Raw genomic sequence first — 27,339 nt, 5'->3', positions numbered from 1 at the left:
GGAGACAATTTTTTTGCGATGAAGATGAAAATTCAATCGATAGTGACCAATACGCATTCGTGTTATTGTAGTATAGAACTTTCTGTGAGCGTTATTTTTAAACTTACAAAACCAGGGTGTGCTATTAACGGGATTATCTAACAAAGTATACGAATGAGCCTTATTTTCAACTTCTGTACAATTGTACCAATATCTTCCCCAAAGAAGAGTCATACGCTGTTTTAGATTACTTATTATATCTGTATATGGTATGTTAATGTCTAGATCTTTGCAATCAGGATATAGGGATAGATCGGATATATTAATGATAGTTCTAGCTAGAAAATCAGCGCTTTCGTTTCCTGCTACTCCTATATGGGACGGGACCCAAACGAAATCCACTTTAATATCGATTAAACATAGTTCGAACCACAATTCCTTTATAGCAAAAATGATGTAATTGATGTTAGCACTCATTTTGTTATTTGACAAACTTTTTAACACACTCATACTATCACTAACTATTACCCACTTCTTATTAAGTTGATTTTGTTTCTTAATATGCTTTAAAGCAAAAAGAATAGCGACGGCTTCAGCAGTAAAAATACTGGCATATCTATTAATCTTAAAGCCAATACCCTTCCTAATTTCAGGAAGGTAGATTGCAAAAGAAACATTATTATTGTTTTTTGCGCCATCCGTATAAACAAATTTACAATTAGACCATTCTGACAATAATACATGAACCTCCTCTTTTGAAGTTAAATTTGGATCTATTACAACATTAATTGCAGAATATTTACATCGAAAAGAACCTGCATGGCAGGGAAGTATATCATTATTCCGATGAATATTTAAATCTTGTAGAAATTTAAAAAATGAAGAAAAATCTTGCAAGATAAACAACTGTCTCGGAAATGAAGACGATTGATAAGCAATAAGATTCTTAAGAAGATTGTTCGTCGGCAAGCTATAGAGCTTTAAAATAAATCTTTCTTTAAGATAACTAAATCTAATACACAAAGGAGGAAGGTTGGCCTCGATTTGCATAGCAGCTATTGGGCTAGTTTTAAGTGCACCCAATATTGTACGCATACATTTATTTTGTATTTTATCCAGACTATTAACAATTTTGCTGTCTGCGGCGAAACAATGAAAGCCATATTCAAAATGACTACGAATAAGCGATTTATACAAAATTAACAATATTTTAGGGTCCGCTCCCCACGACGTTGCACACAAAGATTTTAATACATTATAAGCTTTATTCGCTTTAATTATAACACTATCTGTATATTTTTTCCAAGAAAGTTTTGGAGTAAATGTTACACCTAGAAATTTTATGTCACATGAAATAGGCAGTGGAATGCCATTGTATAAAATGGGAGGCAATATGATGCGTTTACGACCAATCACAAAGACTTTTGATTTGGTTGGATTTACATTTAAATTAAGATAAGAAAAGTATTGATATAAATTTACAAGTGCTTTATTAATAGTAGCGGCTAAATTAATCAGATCAACTCCCGATACATAGACGACTAAGTCATCTGCATACTGTAGGTTTACTATATTTGGCCCCAAAATAAGGTTCAATCGTCTTATGTACATAATAAAAATTAAAGGAGACAATATTCCCCCCTGACAAACACCTAGAGAAGAAAGTCGTGGTCCATACAAATGTTTATTAAATTTTACATATACTTTTCTGTCAGTCAAAAAGGATTGCATCCAATTTATTATTTTACCTGGTATCCCTAACATTGATAACTCGTCACAAAGCACGGCAATATTTACACTATTGAAGGCACCTGAGATGTCAAAAAATACAGACAAAAGATATTGATTACTTGCTAAACATTGATGCGCATCAAGCTGTAACTGCGCTATACTCTCCCTAGAAGACCGACCTTTGCGAAAACCAAACTGATTATTAGGCAAAAGACAATTTTGTTCTATAAAGAACTCGAGACGTTGTTTTAGAAGCTGCTCAAATATCTTCCCAACACAAGACGTGAGAGCTATAGGTCTATAAGAGTCAGGTAACATTTTATTTTTGTCTGGCTTTAAAACTGGGATTAAACAGTCTGTTTTCCATTCTGCAGGAATAGTATTCTCCTTCCATAGGCGATTAAGATTATTTAAAAAGATGTTGAGACTGTGGCAATTAAGTTTTTTGAGTAAAATATATGGAATGGTATCAAGACCGAAAGATGTATCTCTTCTAGTAAATAAAGCGGATTTTAGTTCTTGTAAAGAAAAAGGCTCTATCAAATATTTATTACTATCATTAACAACATTTACATAGTTAGTTAACTCATTTGATACAAAGTCAGAAGTATACTTTTGTAGAAAATCTGGAATCCAACTATCATTCAACACACTGTCAGGAATGTAAGTTTTGTTAAATTTGCGCATGTATTTCCAAATTGAAGACAAAGGAGTACAACGATTAAATGAATTGCACAAGCCTATCCAGCTATTTCTTCTTTCACTTTTTAAGATAAGTTTTTTTAAAGCCCGCAATCTCTTAAACTCCACATAATTTTCATCAGTGGAGTTGTTTTTAAAATTAATGTAACCATTTTTAGCATTTAAAACTGCTTCTGTACACCTCTGATTCCACCAAGGCGACCAAGGATATTTAAAAGATTTTTGTGAACAAGAACTAGTAGCATTATTACTATTAGAACTTTTGGAAAACAGACAGCTAGGGATTGACTGCTTGGCAGCAGAAAGTAAAATATTACAAAAGGAATTAAAAGCATCTATTGAAGATAAAGTGTCAAATTTAACATCATCCAAATAAGAAACAACTAAGTTACTATACATATTCCAATTCACCTGCTTATAATTAGGGTGAGTGGGCAAATGTAGATTATTACATAATGTGTTTTGCAAACTAATACTATCACTACTTACTGCCATTTTTATTATTACAGGGAGATGATAACTACTGCCCAGAGGACTGTCAATAACTGACCAGTCACATAAAAGAGCCAAAGATGGAGTTACCAAAGTCAAGTCAAGAGCATTAGGACGCCAAGATGGAGATCCTATTGTGGTAGCTTGACCATTATTCAGAATAACAAGACCATTCTCATCTATAACCTCTAAAACATCTTTACCTCGAGGCAATGTATCAACACATCCCCACAACATGTGATGAGCATTGAAATCACCTGCAAATATCATTGGCTCTGGAATGGACTTAATTAAACTGTTTAAATTGTTTTTATTAAATGGAGGATTTGAATTGGAAGGACTGTAAAAACTCACAATACTCAGTTCTTTGTTATTAATTTTAATTTTAATGCAAACATTTTGTAGAGCACTATCATAATATGTATTTATGTTAGAAAATGTGATATTATTATGAATAAAAATTGCTACACCATTGTGTTTATTACCACAATCATTCCTTATTGTGTTATAGCCTTTTATTAAAAAATACTGATGTGGTTTTAACCAAGTTTCCGAAATTATAGCAATATGGATATGATTTTCATATAAAAACCTTGTAAAAATAAGCCTATTACTAATAATACTTTGAGCGTTCCACTGCACTATATTCAATGTATCCATAATAACAATTAACTAGGTGTCTTTTTTCTAAAAGTGTTATTCAGAATTTCCTTAATACTATTTGAATTTATAGTTAACTTATCTTTATTTGTACAAATTTGTAAAACTGCTTCAACCAAGAGGTTCATAAATTTGTCAGATTTTATAAGATTGCTCAGGTGTGTGTCAATATACTTTGAGTTTAATTGAGGGAAAGCAGATTCATTGAAGAGATCTGAGTATCTAACACTACGGGACTTCACTTTGTTTTCTTCAATTTTTTGTTTTTTCAGAGGACAGGTAGATGAGATAGCTATGTGATCTCCACCACAGTTGGCACATTTTGTTAAAGTTTTTGGACACATTTTAAAATTGTGATTGTCAGAACATATGGAACAAACTTCATTGTTTCTACAAAATTTAGCAATATGGCCAAATTTCATACAGCGTAGACACTGTTTAATAGGGGGTACATATACATTAACCTCATGCCTCCAGTGATCAAGTGTTACATACTCAGGTAACAACGTTGATGCAAATGTGACTGCAACAGTTTGCGTTGGAACAAAGGAGACAACACCCTGTGGGTCCTTTACTCGCCGCATGAACCTTCTCACAGCAATAACTTTTTTACTCGATGCAATTAATTGATGAATTTTTTTGTTGGAGTAATCAGTGGGAACAGAAGTAAGAACTCCAGTGACCTCCGTTTCAGAAGCCGGAATTGAGGCAACCATCTCCAACTCGCTAAGTAACTTTTCATTTTTTAAAAATACATTCGCATTGTTAGGCAGGTCAAAGGTAACACCAACTTTAAAAGCATTAACGGACCTCAGGTGCAACACACCCGATACGCAATGCCTCCTGATTCCATTTGACAGACCCAACCTGTCCTTGTCTGATATTTTGACTTCACCCTGCTTGCGATTGAGAAATACAATAAATTCCTTCTTATTTGAATTTTCGTCGTATAACCTATAATAATTTGTCGCTCTATAAGGGGTATACTTCTCTTTATCCTTTCTTCTTACAATGAGACGTTCAGTCACCTCCGCGTCAGATACCGAGGATTCGGATAGGGGAAGTTCGTCTGCTGGTTCTGCGTCGCTCTGGCCGTTCTTCGGCCTTTTACCTGTACGCTTCCCCATGGCGATGGGGAAGCGCACTTAACAATTTATATATACAAAAATCGAATATTTATAAACCAGAATAAACAATTTACAAGTATGAAAAATATATGCACTATGAACAATAATTTAAACAATTTTTTTTTGTATAAGCGCGCCTTCCTTCGTTCACTCGTTCCCGCCAAAAAACGTACAATTATCTAAAGTACTGACATCTGTCACTATAATTTTTTTGTAATTTTATGACTAGGTAACTTAAACATTTAATTTTTATTTTAGTGGATTGTAACTGTCACTGGTGAGCCGCGATTTAAATTATAACTACTGTTTAGTAATTAGAGCTATATTGTGCAAAGTTTTTGGCAATATCCAACGGAAATTTATTATTTTACTGGTGGTTTTCATTTATATTGGTGTTAGGTGAGTGTCTAATATTATAGCTAAGTTTGTTTGTATCCTTACTTACCCTACCTTATCATTAAGTACATATCTCTTCCTGAACCTCTAGACCCTCCGCATATTACTGTATCTATCCGGTGTCCAAACGGCGCTTCGACACAAGCGATATCAATATCGCTACAAATAATGAAAAAAACAATAATGGATAAGAAGCTAGCATCCGCTTTATCCGCAAAACATTTATGTCTAATCAACACTACTTGTGGGTATTAAAGAATATACAACATTAGATAAAGGACCATTTATTGTCGACATTACCCGCTCAGAACTTTGCCAAAGGTTATACCAACCGTCAAATTGAATTCAGCCAGTTAGTTAGCCATGTCAGTTGTCCAGGCGGTGTTAAAAAGTTGGCCGGAATAATATAGCTGTCTGTTTATAAATGGTATAGGTGCGAACAAATTTTTAAATAACCTAATATTTGAAAATAATAAATATATAGCCACAAGAAAATATATCATATGAAGAGGCATCCAATCGCTGTCCTAAATCTATTAGACCATATTTTGACCAGAAATTAACCATCATCGTTTAAAGGTCCATTCTCCTCCCTCCTAAGTCAATGTGGAAAGCCCTACCTCGAGGGTTAGTTCTTAGCCCTCTTCTTTACAACTTATACTCTTATGACCTTGCTAGAACAGTTTCCTCCTTCTGTCATATATTGCAGTATGCAGATGAAATGTGTTTTGTACAGTTCTGAAAAGTCAATGGAATAATCGATTAAATTGCCTAAATCAAGCATTTCAGTACCTTTCAGAATATCTTCTGCAACATGGGCTATCCGTATACACTATCTGTTTCCAAAAGTGGAGTTGTTCTTTGTTCTAACAAAAGACTCAGACCATCCATAAAATCAAAGTATATAATGAAGTTGTACCGGTTGAGACTAAAGTGAAATTTTTGGGTGCCTAGTTAGACAACAGGCGTTAAGCATGTCGAATCTATATCATATTCAAAGCACGACAATTCTGTTAAATAACTGCAACTGCACTGCTACGCTTGTCATTTGAGTCATGCAGTTGCAGTGCAGAGCTAGTTAACGTATTCCACTAATCTTCACTGCATTGCTGCTGAATGCTACTACATTCCTACTGCATCTCCCAAGAATTGACCTTCTAATTTCCCTTAATCGAAACGTAACTTCTCCATGTCTTGTATGAGCTTGACGTTCACGCGCGGCTCCGAATCAGTTGAATCTAGAGCAAAACGTGGATAGGATTGGAACATAACGTCCAACGATTTTGAAATTACGTAAATGGCACTGCTGATCTACGCTTGAATGGCACTAAGACTGAGATTTCACGTTGTTTGACACCAGTTCAGTGTATGTAATTTTTCCCTTTTAATAGTTACACAGTGACAAAACACACATGATCACGGATTACGTGTGACTGCGTGAGAGACCCGCTGGAATCGGGCCTTCGTTTCTACTCTGTCCCTACCATTATAAGCGTGCTTAAGCTATAGACCATAGCCCAGTCCATAAACAATAAAGCAAAGTGCAAACTAAAATACAAAATGGCTGTAGGAATATCAGAAAAAGGTGTCTAAAAAATTAAAGAAATAAGATTGTCTGTTTCTCACAACCATTAATATTATTTATGTAAACAACTCAAGATAAGTGTGCATTTTATAATATAATACAAGTGTATACAGGAGATTAAGCCCGTTGAACAAGAATGAGTGAAACAGCAAATGGCGAAGCAAATATCGCTGAGTCTGATGAAAAGAAGCCGGTTGAATTGCAGAAAGATGTTCAATTCCCGCCTTTACCGGGTACGTGAAATATTATTATGAGCTATTCAGACTGTGATGTTATAATGAGACATATAAACAATCAATTATGTTTAACTTTTGATGGCAACTAACTAGTAAGAAGTAAGGGTATTATAATTAAAAATTATATGAACTCCGCGTTCTTTAAACACGTTAGACACTTGCTGTGAAATGTGAGAATCAAATTCGATAATATAAATTTTGGGGAAGTTAATTAGAATAATATAATTTTAATGTTCTTATTATTTATTTGGTAATGCAATGATCTTATGATAATAAGTATTTATGATTTTTATTTCAACTATTCTAATAATTTTATAAACCAATTAACATGTCCTCTTGTGTTATTCGCTGTATGAGGCTACTTAGTTTTTTTTTTGCATGTAATTTTTTCTATATAGGTAGGAGAAAATGTGCAAATGGAATACCTGTGGGAATGGTGGACCATTCCATGGACTCTAATTGTGTTTCAAGACAGCTAGATTATAGAGAAATGAGTTATAATAAAGGCTGTTGCTAGTCATCCGCCAACCGCATAAATAACATTAATTAGACAGCTGATTACCGGATGAAAAACTTTAAATTAATATTCTCCTAAAATTTTCAAGTTTCCCTCCTGTGAATTTTGTTTTACTTGTTTCATAACCATAGATCCTAGTCCTTCAGTGGGTGTGGTTTATTTTTTAATTTTATGATTCCTTTTGTATGTATTAAAAAAATCATAATACCTACATTTGGCTGATTAAAATTGATGTTGATTGTATCAAGTCTGCAAAGGAGACATATGAAATGAAATTATTTCCTTTGGAGTAGGATATGTCCAGATTATGTATATTACAATGTCCTCTAACCAGTTTACATGGAAAGCATGCAAAATCATAACACTAATTTAAATATTCATGAACACTATAAAAAATATTTTCTAGCAGCCATTTAAAGAGTCTTGGTATAAACATTGTATTTTCAAGTCCTCAGGCACTTGTTATATAATTTTATACACCTGCTACTGCTGTTTTTTTTTTATATAAGAGGGGGTAAATGGGCAAGAGGCTCACGGGATGGGGAAAGGTGAGGCAACTGCCCATGTACATTCTCAACAACAGGTGTGTAAAGTGATGTGTTGCCAGCCTTTAGGGTGGGAGTATGCTTTTTTCTTGAAGGTCTCTAAGTCGTATCTATTCGGGTAGACCGCAGCCCGTAATTGATTTCACAAAGTGGCTCTGCAAGGCAAGAAATGTCTAACAAATGCGGGGTTGTGGAATGCCAGATGTCTACGTGATGTGATTTGCACATAATGTCCGGTGGATGAATTAGGCCTCTGGAATCAACCCGAACAGCTCCTCTGAGCACTCCCCATGATAAAAGTGGTAGAAGATGCAGAGAGAACCCACATTTCTATGCAATGCCAAAGAATCAAGCCGATCGGAGATGACTTGATATTAATAAATAAATAAATTGTTTATTTCTTTGACAAAAAGTACATAAAAACCAGGGGCAGGTGTCTCCTGTTAAGCTTATCGCTTGTGTTGGGAGTCACCACTCTTTAACCTTTATTTATAACTAGAGACCGGATTATATGCTACAAAAAATGCCCAAAATATGGATGCAAATATGTAAGTAAAATAACTAAAATATGCACGAAAATCCAGAAAAGGGCCTAAATATGCATACAATTAAACAGGAAATAATAAAAAGTCATATTTTTATTTTATAAAGACTTGTACTGACCATCATATTTGTGAAAGAAACTATTACAAGATATACCTACTTAGGTAACAATGAAATTTAGAAAATTTATTGAATAAGGCGTTACTTTGCGGAAATCCATCGAGACGGTCTCCGTCTCGTGCCAGATTTTGGCGAGACAACACGTCCTGAGGATGCCTCGTGTAGAGGCGAAACACGTGTCGAATTGTTTTAAAGACAAATATTGGCGGAATTAACACTAAAGAAAACTTAAATAATTTGTATAATGAAATTTAGGATTTACCTTTAAAAATATGTACTACTAAGTACTGTTCTAAATGTTCTGTAGACAAATTGTGTCCTATGATCGCTTAATAAATTTTTGTAAGCGGAAAAGGAGCGTTCTACGTCTACTGAGGTTCCTGGGCAGAATTTTTGAGTGCAATGTTTGGGTGTACTATGAAAAGCATCGAATGATGGGCGAGATCGAGGGTAAATATGCATAATATTTTTTTTTTCTAAAATATGCTAACTACCGCTGAAAATGTGCTAAATATGCAATATACATTTGCATATAATCCGGTCTCTATTTATAACAAACAAAATTATATTATACTTAAGAGTCATTTATACATGTAAAAGTTAACTAATAAAAATATAGCTTTGACTTTTATTTACTAAATGCAAAATTACACAAATGAAATAATATGTACTTTAAAACTATTTATGAATGTTCTATCATTATACTTTACATTACTACTATTTATAAAATAGACATGATCAGGGGGAAAGAAGCGAAATATATGTGTGTGTGTGTGTGTGTACCTATAGCATACACAACTAGCTACTCAACAACTCTTCTACCCAGTCATAGGATTTGGGTTCTAGCCTGTTAGATGTAAGTTTTTTACATTCATATTGTATGTTTTTTGAATAGATCTGTAATTCTTTATTTATTAAATTATATTATTTGGCAGAGCTCTTAATGAACTGTCTATCAGCAAAAGTTGAGTTTGACTTAGGAACTAGTGCCACAATGCCTTCTTTTTTGCAGGATTTTAGGGTCATAAGCGATGGAATTTATGATTTCTTGTAATTGTGTTTGTAATATATAATTTTCTAATTGTAGGTTTTTTAGTTTCTTTATAAAAGCTATCCGTGGGAAATCCGCGTTTTTTAAATTACATTGTTTTAATAAGATTACGTTGTGTTCACTCATGGTCAAGGAATTTTGTTTTAGTGGCCCTACCCCAGATCGTTATACAGTATGTTAGTACAGTTTGTACCAACAATGTGTAGATCTCTTTCAGGAGACATTTGTTATCCAAATTGGGGCCAGCCGGCACCCTCAGTACTACATATCTTAATGATTTAAAAATCCAGGTTAGTTTTCTCAACCTCTGCATTATTAAGTCTTTTTGTGGATGCCAAGAAAGTCGCTGATCCAATATAATACTGAGATATTTAGTTTGAACAACTTTCTGAATGTATGGGCAGTTACAATGAACGGTATTAACACAGTTGTGAATTTGTATTTTGAATTCTGTAGCAGCTTGGGCATCGTTATATAAACTGTAGCACATGTAGTTGGTCTTATCTGCATTTAGAGTAAGTAGATTCATATTTAACCAAGTGTTCACGCAAACCCACTTCAGTATATTTAATTACACTATCCCACGAGTCACCTGTGAATACTATCGCAGTGTCATCGGCATACGAGAAGATGTTTGCATTCTTGAGCTTCATATCACATAAGTCATTTATATATATTAAAAAAAGTTGGGCCAAGAACGCTGCCCTGTGGTACGCCGTATGATACCGACTCGTATTCGCTGGTGCAGTCACCTAGTTTTACTTTTTGCTTACGTTCAGAAAGATACTGAGTGAATAGGTGTAGCTGTGTTCCTCTAATACCAATAGCTTCTAGTTTATAAAAATGGGGAGAGACCGTCTCTCTCAAAGTCAAAAGCTTTCGTGAGATCTAGAAAAACTGAAATACATTTTTTACGTTTGTCAACTTTCTCAACTACTAGTGAGGAAAGTGCGCATACTGCATCTTCAGTCGACCTACCTCGTCGAAAACCATATTAAAAGGCATAAAAGGCATTTATTTTCTCAAAATTGATTCCTTTAGACTTCTTTTTGATGTCATTTCTTATACTACTAGATATTACTACCGCTTCGGAAACAAATGGCGCTCTGAGAAAGAAGAAGCGGCGCAAGAAACTCTCCCAGCATTCTTTTTTTTTGCGCTCTTTTCAATAAAAATATACAATATTGTACAGTCGCTATAAAATAATCACAATCTAGTCCCAGGCTGTCCGATCATTTAGATATTCATATTCAGAGGAGTAATAGGATTTACAATAATTGATGTTCTGACTAAGCTAGCCTAGCTTTTCTAAAATTTTGAATAAGACAGGCAATAATGAGATAGATCTGTAGTTACCGACATCACCTCTGTCCCCACCCTTATACACAGGGAGAGTAACTGATTGCTTTAGTGCTTTAGGGAACACACCTTTTTCAAAGCATAAGTTAATTACATGTGTTATGATAGGTACGATGAAAACGAGGTAAAATGACAAAAAATAGGTAAGATGACTTGATCGTCGATGATTCGAGCCGCTCTTGAGAGGTGAGAACAGTACTCCATGTGAGGCCGAATTTTCGCCTTATTAAGTTGCAGGCGGTGGCTTTTAGTGAAGTACTGTCTCGCCTTACTGAGTACACAAAGCTTTTTAGAGGCCAGTTTGGCCTTCTCTTCCAAGTGACCACGGAATTGAATGTCGCTCGATATATCGACGCCAAGTATGCCAATCTCGAATCGAGGGGATACGGCAAAGGAAGACTTTTTACTGGTGACCGCACAAACTTGTGTGTACTTGGGGTTGAATTGGACTAAATTTTGTCCGCCCCATTCCGAGACTTTGCAAAGCATAGTCTCGATTTCAGACACAAGTTTCTTTCGGTTCTCGTCGATGCTATCCCCGGACATGTTGGCACGGGCGGTGTAAGAAGCATGTTTTTAAGGGAAAGTGCTGTTTCCAGACAATTTTCAAAACCAGTCTATGTGACTGTCTTATTGCTTTAGCATTTACCTCAATAGCTGATTTCATTAGATACCTCTGATTACACACAAATTTGCAAGTCTTGAAGGAGTCCTTAACTCTAGCTGACTAATTATGCCTTCTGGATCATCAAAAAAAAAATACTTTTTTAATGGTATGATGTCACTAGTTGACAAAAGTCATAAATATTTTTCATTTGCTGACTACATTTTAAAACCAAAAAAAATTGGCAGTTGAGACTGCCGATACCAGTTAATACCAAAACTTAGAACTTCTGGTATTACAATTTGAAATTTCATAATGTTTAAAAACAATTAAATTATTAATTTTAATTTATTTTATTCAAACAAAAATACTATTTCAACAATGCATAGTATTTAAACATTGAAGAAATCCATTCAATGTCATTTATAAGATTACACAGCACAAATGTTGTCCAAAATACAGATTATACTGCTATAAGCATTTAGGTGATGGGATCTCACGTGCTTTTGCCCATCCAAAAAGTGTCGAACTATATATATATTAATTTTTTACAAACTATAAGCTACTATATGTAGCTTATTGTTTGTAGGGCACCAAAATATAAATTTGCGCTACGGCTATGATATTACTTTGTGTATGACCAGTCTTAGTCATTTGGAAGAGCTACTTCTCAAAATGGAGCGTGTGAGTCTAGACTCTAGAGTTTGGATTAAAGATGAACCGCAGTTAAATAAAGATGATGATTGTAGATCGAACCAACAATAACTCGCCCGACCTTACGCAGATTGCGAGGTCGTGCAGTTTTATGTATATATGTGATTTAATCTTAAACAGTGTAGGTTGCGTAGATGAAGTGATGCGCCGCATGTCGATAGCAAGAACTGTCATGGACAAATTAAAGAAAATATGGAAGAACAGAAACAACAAAATCTACGATAAACCGGCTCGTTCAAACACTTGTGTTCGCATATTTTTGTACGCTGATGACACGTGGATTTTGCAACAAGTCGAGAAAAGAAAATCGTTACTGCTGAGTTATGGTGCTGGAGGAGAATGCTGGGAGTTTGGTGGTCCGAGCTTCGCACCAATGTCTCCATTCTCTAAGAATTCGCCATAAAAACAACGGCTTTCAATGTTAGTATATAGTCGCATACTTAAGTTCTTACGACACGTCTCCCGTCGCGAGAGTGAGTCCATCGAGCGCCTTATAGTCCAGGTCCACTCAACCATTAAGTCTGATGTGGGTGATCCATTGAACGTTTTTAATTATTTATTTATCGTGCGCGGTCTCGGTATCGGCGACGGTGCAACCGTAGAACTCATAAGATTTCCCCTACCAAAATATGGCTAAGGCGGCTTATGAAGTTTTCACTTCAAAAATTAATCATGTTCTATTCTTCCTATTGTGGCTACTAGATGATCAAAAAAATATATTTTTTTATTGGTATGATGTCACTAGTTGGCAAACCTGAATATTTTTCAATTGCTGACTTCATTGAAAAACAAAAAAATAACCATCAACTCAGTTCTTATATTTGCTACCCCTCAAAAGCTAATGTGTTTAATGAGAAAAATGGCGTTTTGAGAGAATGAGAAGCAAGGCTGCGTGCTATCCCCTACACTGTTTCTTCTGCATATCAATGATATGTTGCAAATCAGCAGTATTCATTGCTAAGCAGACGACAGCACAGGGTATGCGTCCTACACCGGGACAGCGTCTACACACATGTCCCGTAACAGCGTCGACGAGAATCGGAGCATGACTATGCATTGCAAAGTCTTGGAATGGAGCCGACAAAATTTAGTCCAATTCAATCCAAAGAAGACATAGTTTTTGCGTTCACAACTAAAAAGTCTCCCTTTGTGGTATCCCCTTGATTCGAGATCTCTCCGATTCGTGATCACTTGAAGGAGAAGTCCAAAGTGGCCTCTTGGTGTATTCAGTAAGGCGAGACAACTTCACTGTAAGCCACCGTCTGCAACTATATTCGGCCTCACTTGTTCTCCTCTCTGGGCGGGTGCTCCCTAACACCTGCATCTAACAAAGGGAGTGCTCAGAACAGTTCGGGTTGATTGCGGCGGCTGAATTCCACCACCGCAGATTGGGTCAAAATGCTAATTTAATTCATTATAATTTAAGTATTATAATAATATTAATTCATATTAGTAAATTATTTATTGTGTAATTTTATGGTTACTTGTCAATTAAGTAAATCAATTGAGATTTTCTTGAGAGTTAATTTCTTTGTATAACTCAATATCAAACTATGTGCCTTGAACATAATTATTGTATGCTTATTATTTTCTAAAATATTTATCTTAAGAGAGACAATCAAAACAAGAATTGAAAATGATGTATGTTTTATCAATAAACATTCTTTAATTAAGTAATAAAATTTTAGATCCCACAGATGATGACTTTGATGAAGATGTCCCGACGGAGGAAAGAGAATATTATAAAACTAAGTTCAAAGGTAAAATTGTACATATATTATTTAATTTAGATACCTACACATCAAAAGTAACATATACTTAAACTAAGGATGGGTTGCTTGGATTTTATCAAAAAACTTAATAACCATAAAATCTGATGTAAAATACTCATAGATGTGTGGAATATATAGAATATAATATAAGAATATAGAAATATAATATATAGCGTATACAACGAATGTGTAAAAAACATAGCAACACTGGACATTGGTTGTGATAGGCTCCCACTTTTTCTAAAAAAATGTAGCGACGCTCTGGCCAATTAATTAGTGTTTAAGTTTCTATTATATTCAACATTTGTTATTGTTCAGAAAACCATATTCTTCCAACTAAAACTTATTATATAACTTATTTTTAAGATACTTAAGTAGTTTATAGTCACCTTAAATGCAAATTAACCACTGTTATTTTTATGGAATGATGTGTTCTCCTATAATTGGTAGTACATATAAATATTTAGTTATAAGGCATGTGTTAGATGTAAGTTAATATGTACAACTGTTGGAGAACCATACAAATAAATAAATAAATTTGTATTAGTCAGTCATAAAAACTATGTTTAACACAAATATTGAAAAAAAATCAGACTGGATTAAAAGTTTTTTGTATGTACAAAACACTGCTAAAGGTGCCATAAATAATAAGCGCGCTATTAGAGTATACGTATATAGATGCGTGTTCTGCGTAATTTTTCACTGAAGATTTCGATGTATTTAAGCAGTTAGGAATGCAGTAGGACTTCACTCATGTGTATCAAAAAAAAAGATAATATAAGCAGAAAGTGCTTGACAATAACAAATGGTCTGATCAATTCTTCGAAGTAAGACATGATGATATTTTTGACTTTCAGATATTAACACAATTAGTTCCATGAAGATACATTGTACTTCATGCGACCGCCATATGGGCTGCGCTCCAAAGAATGAGAGTCGTATGCGTGCACACCCAATGTTAAGGACGCTGGTGTGTCATACCTGCCATACCTTCTATAACAGTGGGGAGTTTGAGAAGGGTGATGATGGTTGGGAACTTTACTGTCGATGGTGTGGTCAAGGAGGCCAAGTTTATTGCTGCTCTAATTGCCGTCATGTTTTTTGTGCTGTAAGTTGCTTTTTCACTTAATTATTTGTAAGCTATATGGATAATCTCTTATTTATATAATTTTTTTTTCAGAAATGTATAAAAAGAAATTTAGGGCCAAATAAAATTAAAGAAATTGAAGATTTAGATGATTGGAAATGTTTCAAATGTAATACCCAGTGCTTATGGGACTTGCGAGCTACATGTTGGGCTGTCCTACGTTACTGTGATATGAAAAACAAGTAAGGAATATCATGGAATATTATTAAATATATATATACTTATATCAAAAGTCAATAAATGATGATGTGTGCTTATCGAAAGAAAAAGTATGGAATTTATTTTAATTTAAATATTTTATAATGTATTTAATTATTGTAATCCTAAAATGTGGTGAATAGTTTATATATATTACATAAATATTCTTTCAAAGTTCATATAATAGAATTTCAGACTTCTTCATCAATTTTACCTGTTCTATGTAATTGTATGTTTTAGAATTGCATACAAAACTGAGGATCCAGTAAAAAAAGAAGCATACCTTAAAGAATGTGGAGTAGATCTGTCAGAGTGTTGTAAGAGTAAAGGAAGAAAAAAAGACAGTCGAAAGAAAGAAATTGAAAATGCTGTAAAAAAGACTGCTGATTCAATCATTTCAAAGATGCCTCCAACAATACAGGTAATCAAGTAATTTTTATGACTGTGTATGGGTTTAATATTACCAAGTTAGGAAAATCCAATATACAAAATTCTCATGTTTTTGTCACCAAACTCCTCTGAAACGGCTTAACCGATTTGTATGAAATTTTGTGTGCATATCGGGTAGGTCTGAGAAGCGGCCAACACCTATTTTTCATACCCCTAAATGATAAGGGTGACCCACCCCAAATTATATTTTTTGACATTTTTTTTTGTTTTATTTTATTATGACTCATATATCGTATTAAAAAATACATACAACTTCAAATTTTCATCTGTCTACGATCAATACCTATTTTTGTATGCGATTTTTATATTATTCTGTTCCATCCGCAGAAACTCAATAGGGAAGATGGCAATCGAATACAATAATTGTAGTGCTACAAATTTTATTTACTTACGATATATTATTTCGTAGGTCTTGAGAATCGTTCGTCATCTATTTTTATACCCCAAAAATTTTAGTTATTGAAATTTTTTCCTACTTTATATGGCAATACAACATTTGCTGGGTCCAGCTAGTTATATATATAAGAAGACATTATGTCTTTTGTAGCATCGAATTATCACACTAATTATTATTTTATTGGAAATAAATAATAATTATTAATTTTCTCAAAATTTTGTAGTTAGACCTGTTACCATTTTACTATTATCACTGAAAAGCTCCATATCATATATACATATTAAAATATAATAATTGGCATAACCTATCTCTAAAATTCGAGTATGTAGATTGTAGACATATAGAAAGATAATCACCATTTGGATTTAAGAAACTTCCAATTGTGATAGCTTAAGTGTTTTTATGATATTTCTATTTTTAGTAACAGAAACCCATAATATCAATAAGTAGTAAGGTGGATATTTTATTTTATTCAATAATCTTATTTATTTAGGTTAAAAAATTTGCATCTATGAAGCAAGAGGAAAAAGTAAAACCTGAAGTAAAAAAGGCAACTAAACGAGCAGCAAGTCCTAGGAGTAAAGCAAATATAATAAAGAAAACAGGAAAGCATCCTAATGAATATAATTTGTCCCCTGCTATGAAGAAAATGAGGGTATGTTACAAGTAAATTATGGACATTATTGATTTAGCAATTTATATAGCAAAGGAAAAAAAATATTTTATCAATTTATATATTTATACTTTTATATTATGTATTCTCAAAGTAGATCATACTTTTGATTTGTTTGCGCTTTTTGCACATGGGTTTGTGCTTATATAATATTTCAAAGGAGTGTTACAATATTATGATTAAAACTTTGTGTGCTCATCACAAAGCTATACCGTTCATAACACATTAGTCAATGACGCAAAATGGATCATCAGGTATATGTATTAACTAATGAGGAGATATTGGAAAACAAAACCGAATAAGCAATCTGCTCTGCATAGTTTGAAAATGTAGTGAATTAGAGGTTGATTCCCTAGCGAATTTGTATAGATAATTATACCACAATATCAATCGCATCTGTCTTCCAGAGTGGCAGATAGAGCTTACTGACCTCTAATAAGGAATATCCTATATAATACATTCATTTTTTCTATTTATACATACATTTTATTATGCAACATAATGCTGGTACGATTTACTTTAAAAAAATATTGATTATGTTATTCATATTTTTTTTCTTCATTATTCTTGTTGTTCCTTCTATTAGTGAAACTGTGGTAGACAATAATTGGCTATCAGTTTATATTTAATAATAAGTGAATATATTGTATTATGCTCTTGTCAACCCTTATAAAATACCAAATTGGTAGTGGCTTGTACATTTATCAATTTTATATATTTCTTATAAGATTATATACTTTATATATATTATTATATTACAAATAAAATGAGGAGTCTTAGCTAGTGGAGAAAGTCTAAACATTTATTTAAAGTTATTAAATAGCCAACATTATTTTAAATGGAAGAGAACCAAGTGAATATTAATCAATTTTGTGATTACAAAAATAAATAAACCCAGAAAAAGGCGAAGCGCAGCCATCACCAGCTAGTAATGATATATAATATGTTATGTTTCAGATGTCAGCACCAGTGAAAGTTATAAGTGAAAAGAATAACTATATGCAAACTAACAATTTAATAAAAATAAGACCAAAGCCCCCTGCGGTTGTTTATAATGGAGCAAATAGGTCATTTGGTAATATGTTTACAAATGACAATATCAACTTGTCATTAGACAGCCTCACACAGGTAACTCTCAGAATATTTAGAGATGAACAACAGTACCAAAATTGCAATCGGGTTTCCGGAAATGGTATAGCATGTATTATTATGTTAAGATAAGGGGGCGGATACTTAGTTTTTTCCTTTCAATACGCGAGTGTTACAGATTTAAATAAAACTTTTTAAAGATTATCGCGTGTAAATATTGTAACTGTGTTTTTACATTAGATTTTGCGTGTTTTATTATGATCTACTATATTGCTGACTTTTCGCGTGCCTTTGACACCATATTATATATCTTTATTATTATCTCAATTAAAATTTTATGGCTTTAGTTTGGAAAGTCTTAAATGGTTTCCAAATTACTTAGAATATCGTACACAGACTGTGGAACTTACATCAATTGATGGCTAGAAATTTTATCTGAATGTGCTCCTGTCAATCGAGGGGTACCACAAGGTTCCATTTTAGGTCCTATAATTTTTGCTCTTTACTGCACTGCTAATGCGCTAAAAATTTCGTGTTATGTTGTTTGTACGCTAATATGTTATTTTGATTTGAAATGTTGTTTATTAACATTTCTTTAGGTAAAGCAAATTCAAAATTTTATTCGATTTGGCTTTAATTAAGCGCTTTTAATCGTCACTATAAAGCGAAGCGCACCGGTTACCAGCTAATATATATGTCGTAGGTCATCAAAGCCGTGATATTACAATTTCACTAGTGATATATTAATGAAATGGTAGATTGTCAATGGACTTCATTTCTTACATTTTCACAGCCTGGTTTTAGTAACATTGTAATATCACGGGTACACTATAGAAATATTTTGACAATTTTACTGGACGTTTGTTTATGAGACCGCCTCTGATTGGTCTGTTCCTTATATTAATTGAAAAGTCATTATTTTGGAGATCAATCAACTAATTGTTATCTGAGTGAATCAGCTTTTGTTCACTAGTAGGTCCTAAAAACAAATTAACACTGCTAATACCCAATCGGCCTTTGTTCACTACTATTTTAACAATAATGTCAGATGGAAAATTACATACAAGCCACGATTATTATTATTGTTCTGCAAATTGCCTATAAAAAAAATTAAAAACTATTGAAATTCTAATGTGACATATATAAAAAACAAACACTGTTTCCAGGGTCTCGATATGTCTGCTATGACAAGCACAAATACTGTTGATGAAGAAATGGTGTGTACACCGGATTTCCCAATAGAACCCCTTTGTGAGGTAATTATTAAAATTTTTGTGTTAGTGTTCATAATATCATTAAAATTTTCATTTTAAGTTGATGAGAATATGAAATGCTAAATATATATTTAGCTTTCATATATTGATAAATTACAATTAATACTCATCCCTTCAAAGGCACAAACATTTTCTTTATTGATATGATATATATTTAAGCTAATCCATACATTATCAGGTTCAATTGCATTTCATTAGTGTGCACAGTGGTTGTAAGAATAAAAATATAGTAAGGTTATTAATGTTAGTTTTCGGTTGTTTGAATGGCCACATTTAGAGTAGAAGCCTCTTTGGATGTTTTTCCATTTTTCATTGCCCTGAGCAACATCGAACCTTTTTTCTGCTGATTTTACTGTGACGTCGGTCCGGCTATACTTTTGTCGCCCTATGTCTTTTCTATGGGTCCAGTCTATATAATTGTGTCTATTAGGCACAAATCGTATACATCGAGACATTGTATGGATAATATGAGTTGCCCATTTCCATTTAACTATAAGAATGTGTGTGTAACAAGTGGGTCTGTGAGATTTGTTACGTACATCAACATTCTGTGGTTTTTCTTTTAAATTTAGGATACTTACATCTTTCCATTACATGCAGTCAGGACAGAATTTTGTTTTTTGTTTTCGTTAATACCCATATTTAACTTGAATATGTTTAACAAGGTTAAATATTGGAATCTATAATAACTTTATGCTTTAAACTTTAGTTTACTTTTTGGATTTCTTTCTATTTCTTTTTTGTTGTTGTTTTTTTAAAGATAGGTGTTTTCCTAAAAATATGTTGTTCATATATTCTAAGAATGTCTTTTTTTGTAAATCTTTTCTTTTTTTCGTTTTTGTGCTCACTTTACCAAGAATTTGAAGTGCTTGTTCACGTTGACGCCCGGGCGCGGTCACGAAATATCAAACACAGCTTATTTGTGTGTATTCATATCGAACTAGCGGTGGAGCCCGCGATTCACTCGTGACGTCCGGTAAGTTCAGCACCCTGTCGCTAGAAGCGATAGCTCGTTTTCAATTATGAATTCTCGATTAAAAATAAAGATCGTCTTCATCCAGCGTTTCAAACCTCTGAAAACACGTTACACTAGCGCGAACATGTCAATATGTAAACGAGTTCGACACGACCACCTCGCCTGCACACGCCGACATGCCCGCACAAAGACTTCCACATTCGTAGCAATTTCGCTGAAAATGACTGTCATCTGCAAACCTGCAGAGCGAAGTAAGTTTTTATTTTGTATTCTTAGGCGTGTGGAATCCATATACTAGGACTCCTCTGAATACCTGGTGAGATTGGGTCTCCTTGTCTTATGCCTCATTGAATTTGGATTTCTCGCCCTTTATTTTCTAGCGTTATTCTGCTAATCCCTTTGCTATAATTATATATTTTGTAGCACGTTTAAATATTTCTTATTTCATTTATTGTTTTAGTGCCTTCCAAATAGATGAGTGTGCTAAACTGTCGAAAGCTTTTGAATATCTAGGAAAGCCATGTATAGTTGTTTGTTGAATTTATATTTTTCAATGATTTGCTTGGACTTAGCTGGTTGTCGCCGATCTTTGGCGCTATTCTGCTCAGTAAAATATAACAGTAGTTTGTTATGTTTTTAAAGTGATAACCCTCACTTCTAGGATTAATACACAAATAAAATTTGAAAAACAACATTTTATGAACGATTCGGGACTCGAACCCACGACCTCTGTCCACGATCCGTGCCAGTGTTCTCCCAACTGAGCTGACCGTTCGAGTGACGTATCGTCATAAAATCTTGTATGCATTGTCAACTCTTAGGCTGCGGCTTCATCTACCCGATCTACTTGATTTGATCTACTTCATAAAATTTTGTTTTTCAAATTTTTATTTGTGTATACAATAGTGGTACAGTAAAATTTATTTATATTGGCCTGCAGTTCTTAACCTTCAATGGGAAAAATCAGATAGGACAGAAAATTTAAACTTTATAATAATTAACAGATAACTAAAGTAAATAAATAACATGTAGGTGACAGACACATAAATGAACATATTGAGTTTTTGCCTTTGTAAGGAGTAGTAACTTTTATTAAGAATATTAGTATACCTATAATTAGTTATTTAAAGTATATGCTTTTAAGGTTAATTGTTTTATGTTCATGATAGGTAACTGAAGACAACACAGATGATGACGTTCAGTGTATAACACCAGCGCCCATTCCACAGCCAAAGGCTTCGGTAACAACCGGAACTGGCATAGTTAAGCAAAACATAAAATTGTCAGACTTATCTCAAGAAAATATAATTCAAATGACGGAAAATGATGTCACAGTAAATGCTGCAACTGGTGGGCTTAAATTCCGTGTTGATCCACAAACATTATTATCTAATAAAATGTATAGGCTTCCTGATGGCAGAATATTTGCAATTAGTGCGAATCCACAAATGCCTGGAGGATATTCTGCGACAATTGTTGCAGTGACAGAATCGCAATCGAAACCACCCGGAACTACATACGCTGCGAAACTTAATCAAGTTCCTAAATTAATACCGACAACCCCGCCACCCTTGAGACCTACTTCTTCCAATCGCACTCAGCCAAGCCGTCAGGCAAATACCCGCCGAAACGTAGCCCAAACGGCAAAGACGAGGCGATCTACCATGAATTCATCGAAAGATATAGATACTAATGTTCCAGTGGAATGGTATAGATATAATCTGCTCGATTCCATCGACGCACTAGAGTATTCATTATCTAGGCTAAATAAACTAAAGAAAGAAGCGACTACGCCATTTTTAAGGTCGAGAAATATTAACCAGATGCGGGCACTGCATAGAAGTTTAGAAAGTGTATTAAATACTTCTTGTCACAGATTTAATGAAATAAAAGAATGCCTTCAAAAAGAGTTAAAAAAATATATTTTAAAGAAAGATACAGAAACACAAAACAGTGAAGATGATGACGATGTAGAAATATTGCCCAACGTGGATGATGATCCTATTTTTATTGATGAAAATTCAGGGGACTCTTGTGGGAATGAACCTCAAGAAGTAGATTTAACAGGGCCTGGAAGTAGTGAGCACAATGACAGCTCAGAGCATTTACAACATATCGTGGAGCCAGAAACGATAATTTGTGATGAAATTAATGTAGGTAATGATGTTTTACCTGCTAATGACATAGACACTTTCGGTGACGAAAGGTCGGGAAAAGAATGTGTAAATGTAGGAAAAGAAGACAAAATCACGAAAATAATAGACGATAGTACGGAAAATATAGATGAAAATACGGGAAAAGTCGACGAAAGCTCGATAAGCGTAGATGAACACTCTGAAAAACTCGAAATAACCAATGAAAAGTCAGATACAAGCATGGAAATAACAGATAAAAGCACGGGGAAAGCAGATGAAACAGATTCGGTAAGTGGTAATATCTCAAAGGATACCAGCGATAATAGTATACAAATAGATAAGCAAAGCAGTGAGCAGGATGAAATTAATGAAGATTTAAAGAGTGGTTGTCAAACAAAATTAAAAAATGAAATTGAACAAAATAATGAAGAAATTGCAACTGAACCTGACAAGGGGAATGATAAAGATAATGAAACACAATCTGAAAGTGTTATAAATAATAGTGAAGATAAAGATATTTCGGTTGGAGAAAAAAATACTGATGAGTCGAGCTCTGAAAAACGTGAAGAAAATAATGGACCGAATGTGGACATGTGGTACGATGATAATGAGAATGATAACTATGACATAAGTGAGAAAATGATTGAAGACTTGTTGAAGGATAATAGCAAAGTTAGTAAGGACATGCCCAGCGACTGTATGTTGGACACATCCAGTGACGTCATAGGATGATTATTGTGTGTAATTGTGTAAAGATCTTGTGCTGCTGAAGTACAAAACTATTAAAAGTATAAATTGTAAATTTATTATTATAGGCTAAGTTCCATTCTGTCTTATTGGAATTGGTGTAACATTAGGATTTTTATTTGTGTAATACTTGTTTAAGATACTATGACGTAGGAGTGTACAGGTACAGATAAAATAATACTTAACAGGTAATAAAAGTAAAAATAATTGATGATAATCTTTCAATTTTGCAGTACTATTGGCCTTTTCTTTTACTGTTTTATTGGAGAACTGGGAGTTAAAAAAGACAATAGATCTTTTATAGAGAAATTTTATTATTATAAGTTGTGGTAGATATTGTGTACCATATATTATATTCTGTCGTGGGCATTCTTCCTCTATGCTATAAGGTACTGACAGAAATGTTCATAAGAGAGCATGCTTATAAGATAACTGTTTCCTTTAAATTCTAAAATACATAAGTTCTGTCCGTAAAGATCTCAATAAATTTATTGTATTGTTTGCAATACATACAATTGATGAAGATAATTTTTCGTAAATAAATGAATAAAATAGGATATTTGTGTTTGTATCTAAATAAATATACCCACCCGCGCGTCAGTTATAGCTGCCCTCGAATTCTAGGTCGTTTTGAATCAAATGCAATGCACATGCTTGTTAGTAACAACTGCTCAATAGTGACTGTTTTCGTGCTAGCAAAGAGCATGTTTGTCAGTACCATAATTATACTGTAAAGGTAGAAATATTTATAATAATATGTTTAATGTAATGCACAAATTACAAATTTCATTAATCCGCAAATTATTAATCACTATTACTTATTTTTCAATGCTATTCTCTATCAAGTCAAAACACACACTAATTATAAAAACCGGCAATATAAAAAATATGTTAGGTGAGTTTAAACAATGTATCTTTGAGCCATACAGTTTATTTAATCATAATAACTTCACAGACACCCATATTGTAAGATGATTCCTCGAACGTTGTTCGGCTCCACTAAACCTGAGTATTCGTATATAGTAGAGTCACAGTATCTGTATAGTACAAGTACAGAAGACGTACAGTCTTGCTACGATACAATTAAATGCAATTCTGATCGCGCAACGCTAATTACCTACATTTTTATTCACCTGGAAGTAGCCTCTCTTTCTATCACGTATCTTTTACCCCTTCTAACGACTTTTGGGTTGTTTTCTGTTAGCGAATATTTTAACCCGTATATTTAATTACCAGTTAGGTATGTGCTTTTTAACCTACTTTGTAAATTAATGACGCTTATAATACTGAAGAAATTAACATAGGCTAGATCTTAATAGTAGACCAGAAAACATTTATTTTTGAAATGTTAGCATAGGCGGGTTGATACTTATAACGAAATAGATCTTCGATTTCAGACATCATATATTCATTAAATTCTAATAAATTCGTGAAAGAATAAAACACCAACCTAGAGGTATAAAATATACATTCCTACTTATTTTCGTAACGTAGGTACTTAGGTATGAAACGACTTAGTATAGTAATAATAATAATCACCATAGTAAATCTTACCTTGCAGCGTACCGCTACCAGCTACCTAATAGCTTGTGTTTAATAGCTAAACACCGCACAATTTTTTTTAAAATGTTCCTTCGTTGTTTTTAAACCTTCGGTCGGATCTGTGCAGCACATGTCGCACAAAGCTCTCGCGTGCGTTACTAAGCTTTGGCAGTAGCCTGCCCGTGAGTCTCTGCTAGATAGATAGCCACGTTGGCGCGTACTTACTAATATGATTTTTATTTTCTAAAATCAAAGAGAACTGCTCTGCATTTTCTGATTTGCTTGAAATTATCCCAAAGTCATCAAAGTTGAATCTGAGTCGAGAAACTTAAATGTTCATTCTTAGAATATGGGTGTCACGTTAAGCATGTGTTAAGTTCCGTTTAAGTATATTTCTACAGTCATTTGTAAAAATAGATTTGGCGATCCGTTGGAAAATACATAATTTTAAACGGCTCATTTTAATTTTAGCAGTATCTTAAAATAGGATAATTTTAAAGAATATCAATTTGAACGAATGCCAATATATTGTGGGCTTAATTTTAACCACTTCGGAAAATCAGATGTTATGAATGTTTAAATGAAAATCCGATTTATAATTATTGTCCTACGAAAACGTTCGTTTACCATGGCCAAGTTTAATAATGCTATGATTGATAATTATAATTGATAATATAAATGAAGATGCTTAAAAAACGTCAATAAACAAACATTGCGAGAGATCGCAATAGGCGGTGTCGTGTTATTTATTGGTTTGCGAGCGCGATTTTAAATAAGTGAAAATTACAGGTCAATTCATATAATTCATTATTAATTGATAATATAATTTGAACATAATTCATATAATTTGAGCAGAAATCACGTGAAGTATACTTGACAATTGTTATTTAGATATAACAGACTAATTTATTAATAATTGTAAACTATATTTGGCAAATATATAACTGGACGTGTGCGTCTTTCATGTAATACTTAAACTTGTATCTACTACAATTTGAATATACTAAAAAAAGTGGTAGATTCTGACATAATATATGGTTTTTCAATCTTATTTGAATTTCAATGAAAGTGTGTATTAGAATTTGAATAAAAATAATCATAATGGAACTAGGTATATTATTTAGCATACCTACGTTCAATCTAGAAACTTTATTACTTGCAGTAGGGTCAATAAATACTTACTATCAGTGGTGTATTGTTTGTAAGGACAAGGTCTAAAATCTAAATACATCTCATGCATTCCGTGATATTACACAAATTTGAGTCATACAATGTTTGCTGTGTCGTTTACATTGAAAAAAAAAACGGCCAAGTGCGTGTCGGAGTATAGTTGGAGGATTTTTTTTGTTGTGCAAGTAAGTATCTTTTACATTGAAAAAAGCAAAATTTCTCAAAAACGCAAAATGTTTCGCTGAAAGTAATGCCGAAGAAAGTATTGATTAGATTATTTTTTAGATAATTTAATATTTTCGTGCTCATGCAATTCGGACCAATCCTTATATATTATTGTTTATCGCTTTAATTTTGACTGTACGCGGAACATGTTTTTTTTATAAAAAATATGTGACAGTAAAATTTTTACTGACGCCTCATAATTTATATTTTATTAATTATTCAACATAATATGATTGATGTTACCATGTGCACTAGAAATTTTAAAGTCATATTTTATATAGTGTAGATGTAAACCGTTTATTAAAATTGTTAATTAAGGATTTGATAATTTTACATGTTTCAGCTGAGTGTAACAGTAGTGTATACAGTTGGGTCCCCAGTGTGTGTGTGTTTCAGGCTTGTGTTGGTATTCTGAGCCACTATAAAGACTCCACTTGTTATAATGTGATTAAGAGTATTCTAGCGTAATAGACGAAAACACTCTCAATACGGCGAGACTAAATATAAAATGTTCATGTGTAATATCAGATGTATGTAATAGTGAGTTAGCGCCATAAGTGTGTAGTTTTGTGCTTTTGGTCAAACCCTATGACAAATATTGATAAACGGCGTCATATTCACGTGTATAAAATGTAATAGAAAATATTTAATGAATATGTTCTACGAAAGAAAGTACCACGAAAGCAGAGAAGAATCAGTATTTAGCTGTGAAATGTTCTAGGTTTTTGTGTAAGGATAGTTATATCACTCTCACACCGCGTTCGTCTATTACGACTAGTAAATAATGTTTATGTCATGAGTATATTAAGTTTATAAAACATTTAGAATTTATAGTTAATATTTAGAAATGTATATTAGATTTAAGAATACGATACAAATACGCGGGCAGAAGTGAGCATTTTATATTTTCGTTCATTCAAGTTAAAAGATCTTGATATGATCATAGTTTGTGATATAAGTTTGGTTTTGTAGAGTGATTCTTTATATTTTGTATTCTGTTACTTTTGTTGATACACATTTTGTTTATTGAACTTTATAATACTTAGTATATGGAAAAAATATTATATCCATTAGAAGAATAAATTGCTGATCATATTTCCCTTGTTTCATAATTTTAATTTTACAAAATTCTTATTGAGTTTTATTGCCATCTAAAAGTGATTGATGTGATTTGTCTTATTTA

General features: G+C 33.2%; 1 protein-coding gene and 1 long non-coding RNA gene across 2 annotated transcripts; both read left to right on the top strand.

Moving 5' to 3' along the window:
• The first annotated feature begins 1,790 nt into the window (after positions 1-1,790).
• LOC126970606 (uncharacterized) lies at positions 1,791-3,376 on the top strand. The gene is made up of 3 exons (XR_007730669.1): positions 1,791-2,373; positions 2,571-2,838; positions 2,922-3,376. It is a non-coding gene; the product is annotated as an uncharacterized LOC126970606 (long non-coding RNA).
• Positions 3,377-6,641: 3,265 nt separating this feature from the next.
• LOC126970692 (transcriptional regulator ATRX) lies at positions 6,642-27,251 on the top strand. Its single transcript, XM_050816777.1, has 9 exons — positions 6,642-6,905; positions 14,050-14,121; positions 14,991-15,241; positions 15,314-15,462; positions 15,719-15,899; positions 16,819-16,980; positions 17,956-18,126; positions 19,254-19,343; positions 21,507-27,251. The coding sequence occupies exons 1-9, from the start codon at positions 6,809-6,811 to the stop codon at positions 23,202-23,204; spliced, it is 2,871 nt and encodes a 956-aa protein (XP_050672734.1). The 5' UTR covers positions 6,642-6,808; the 3' UTR covers positions 23,205-27,251.
• Positions 27,252-27,339: the final 88 nt, after the last annotated feature.

The sequence above is a fragment of the Leptidea sinapis genome, chromosome 21 (assembly GCF_905404315.1).
Source record: "Leptidea sinapis chromosome 21, ilLepSina1.1, whole genome shotgun sequence".
NCBI classification, from domain to species: domain Eukaryota; kingdom Metazoa; phylum Arthropoda; class Insecta; order Lepidoptera; family Pieridae; genus Leptidea; species Leptidea sinapis.
Note: the sequence above shows the minus strand (reverse complement) of the source record. Positions and strands in the feature narration are given on the sequence as shown.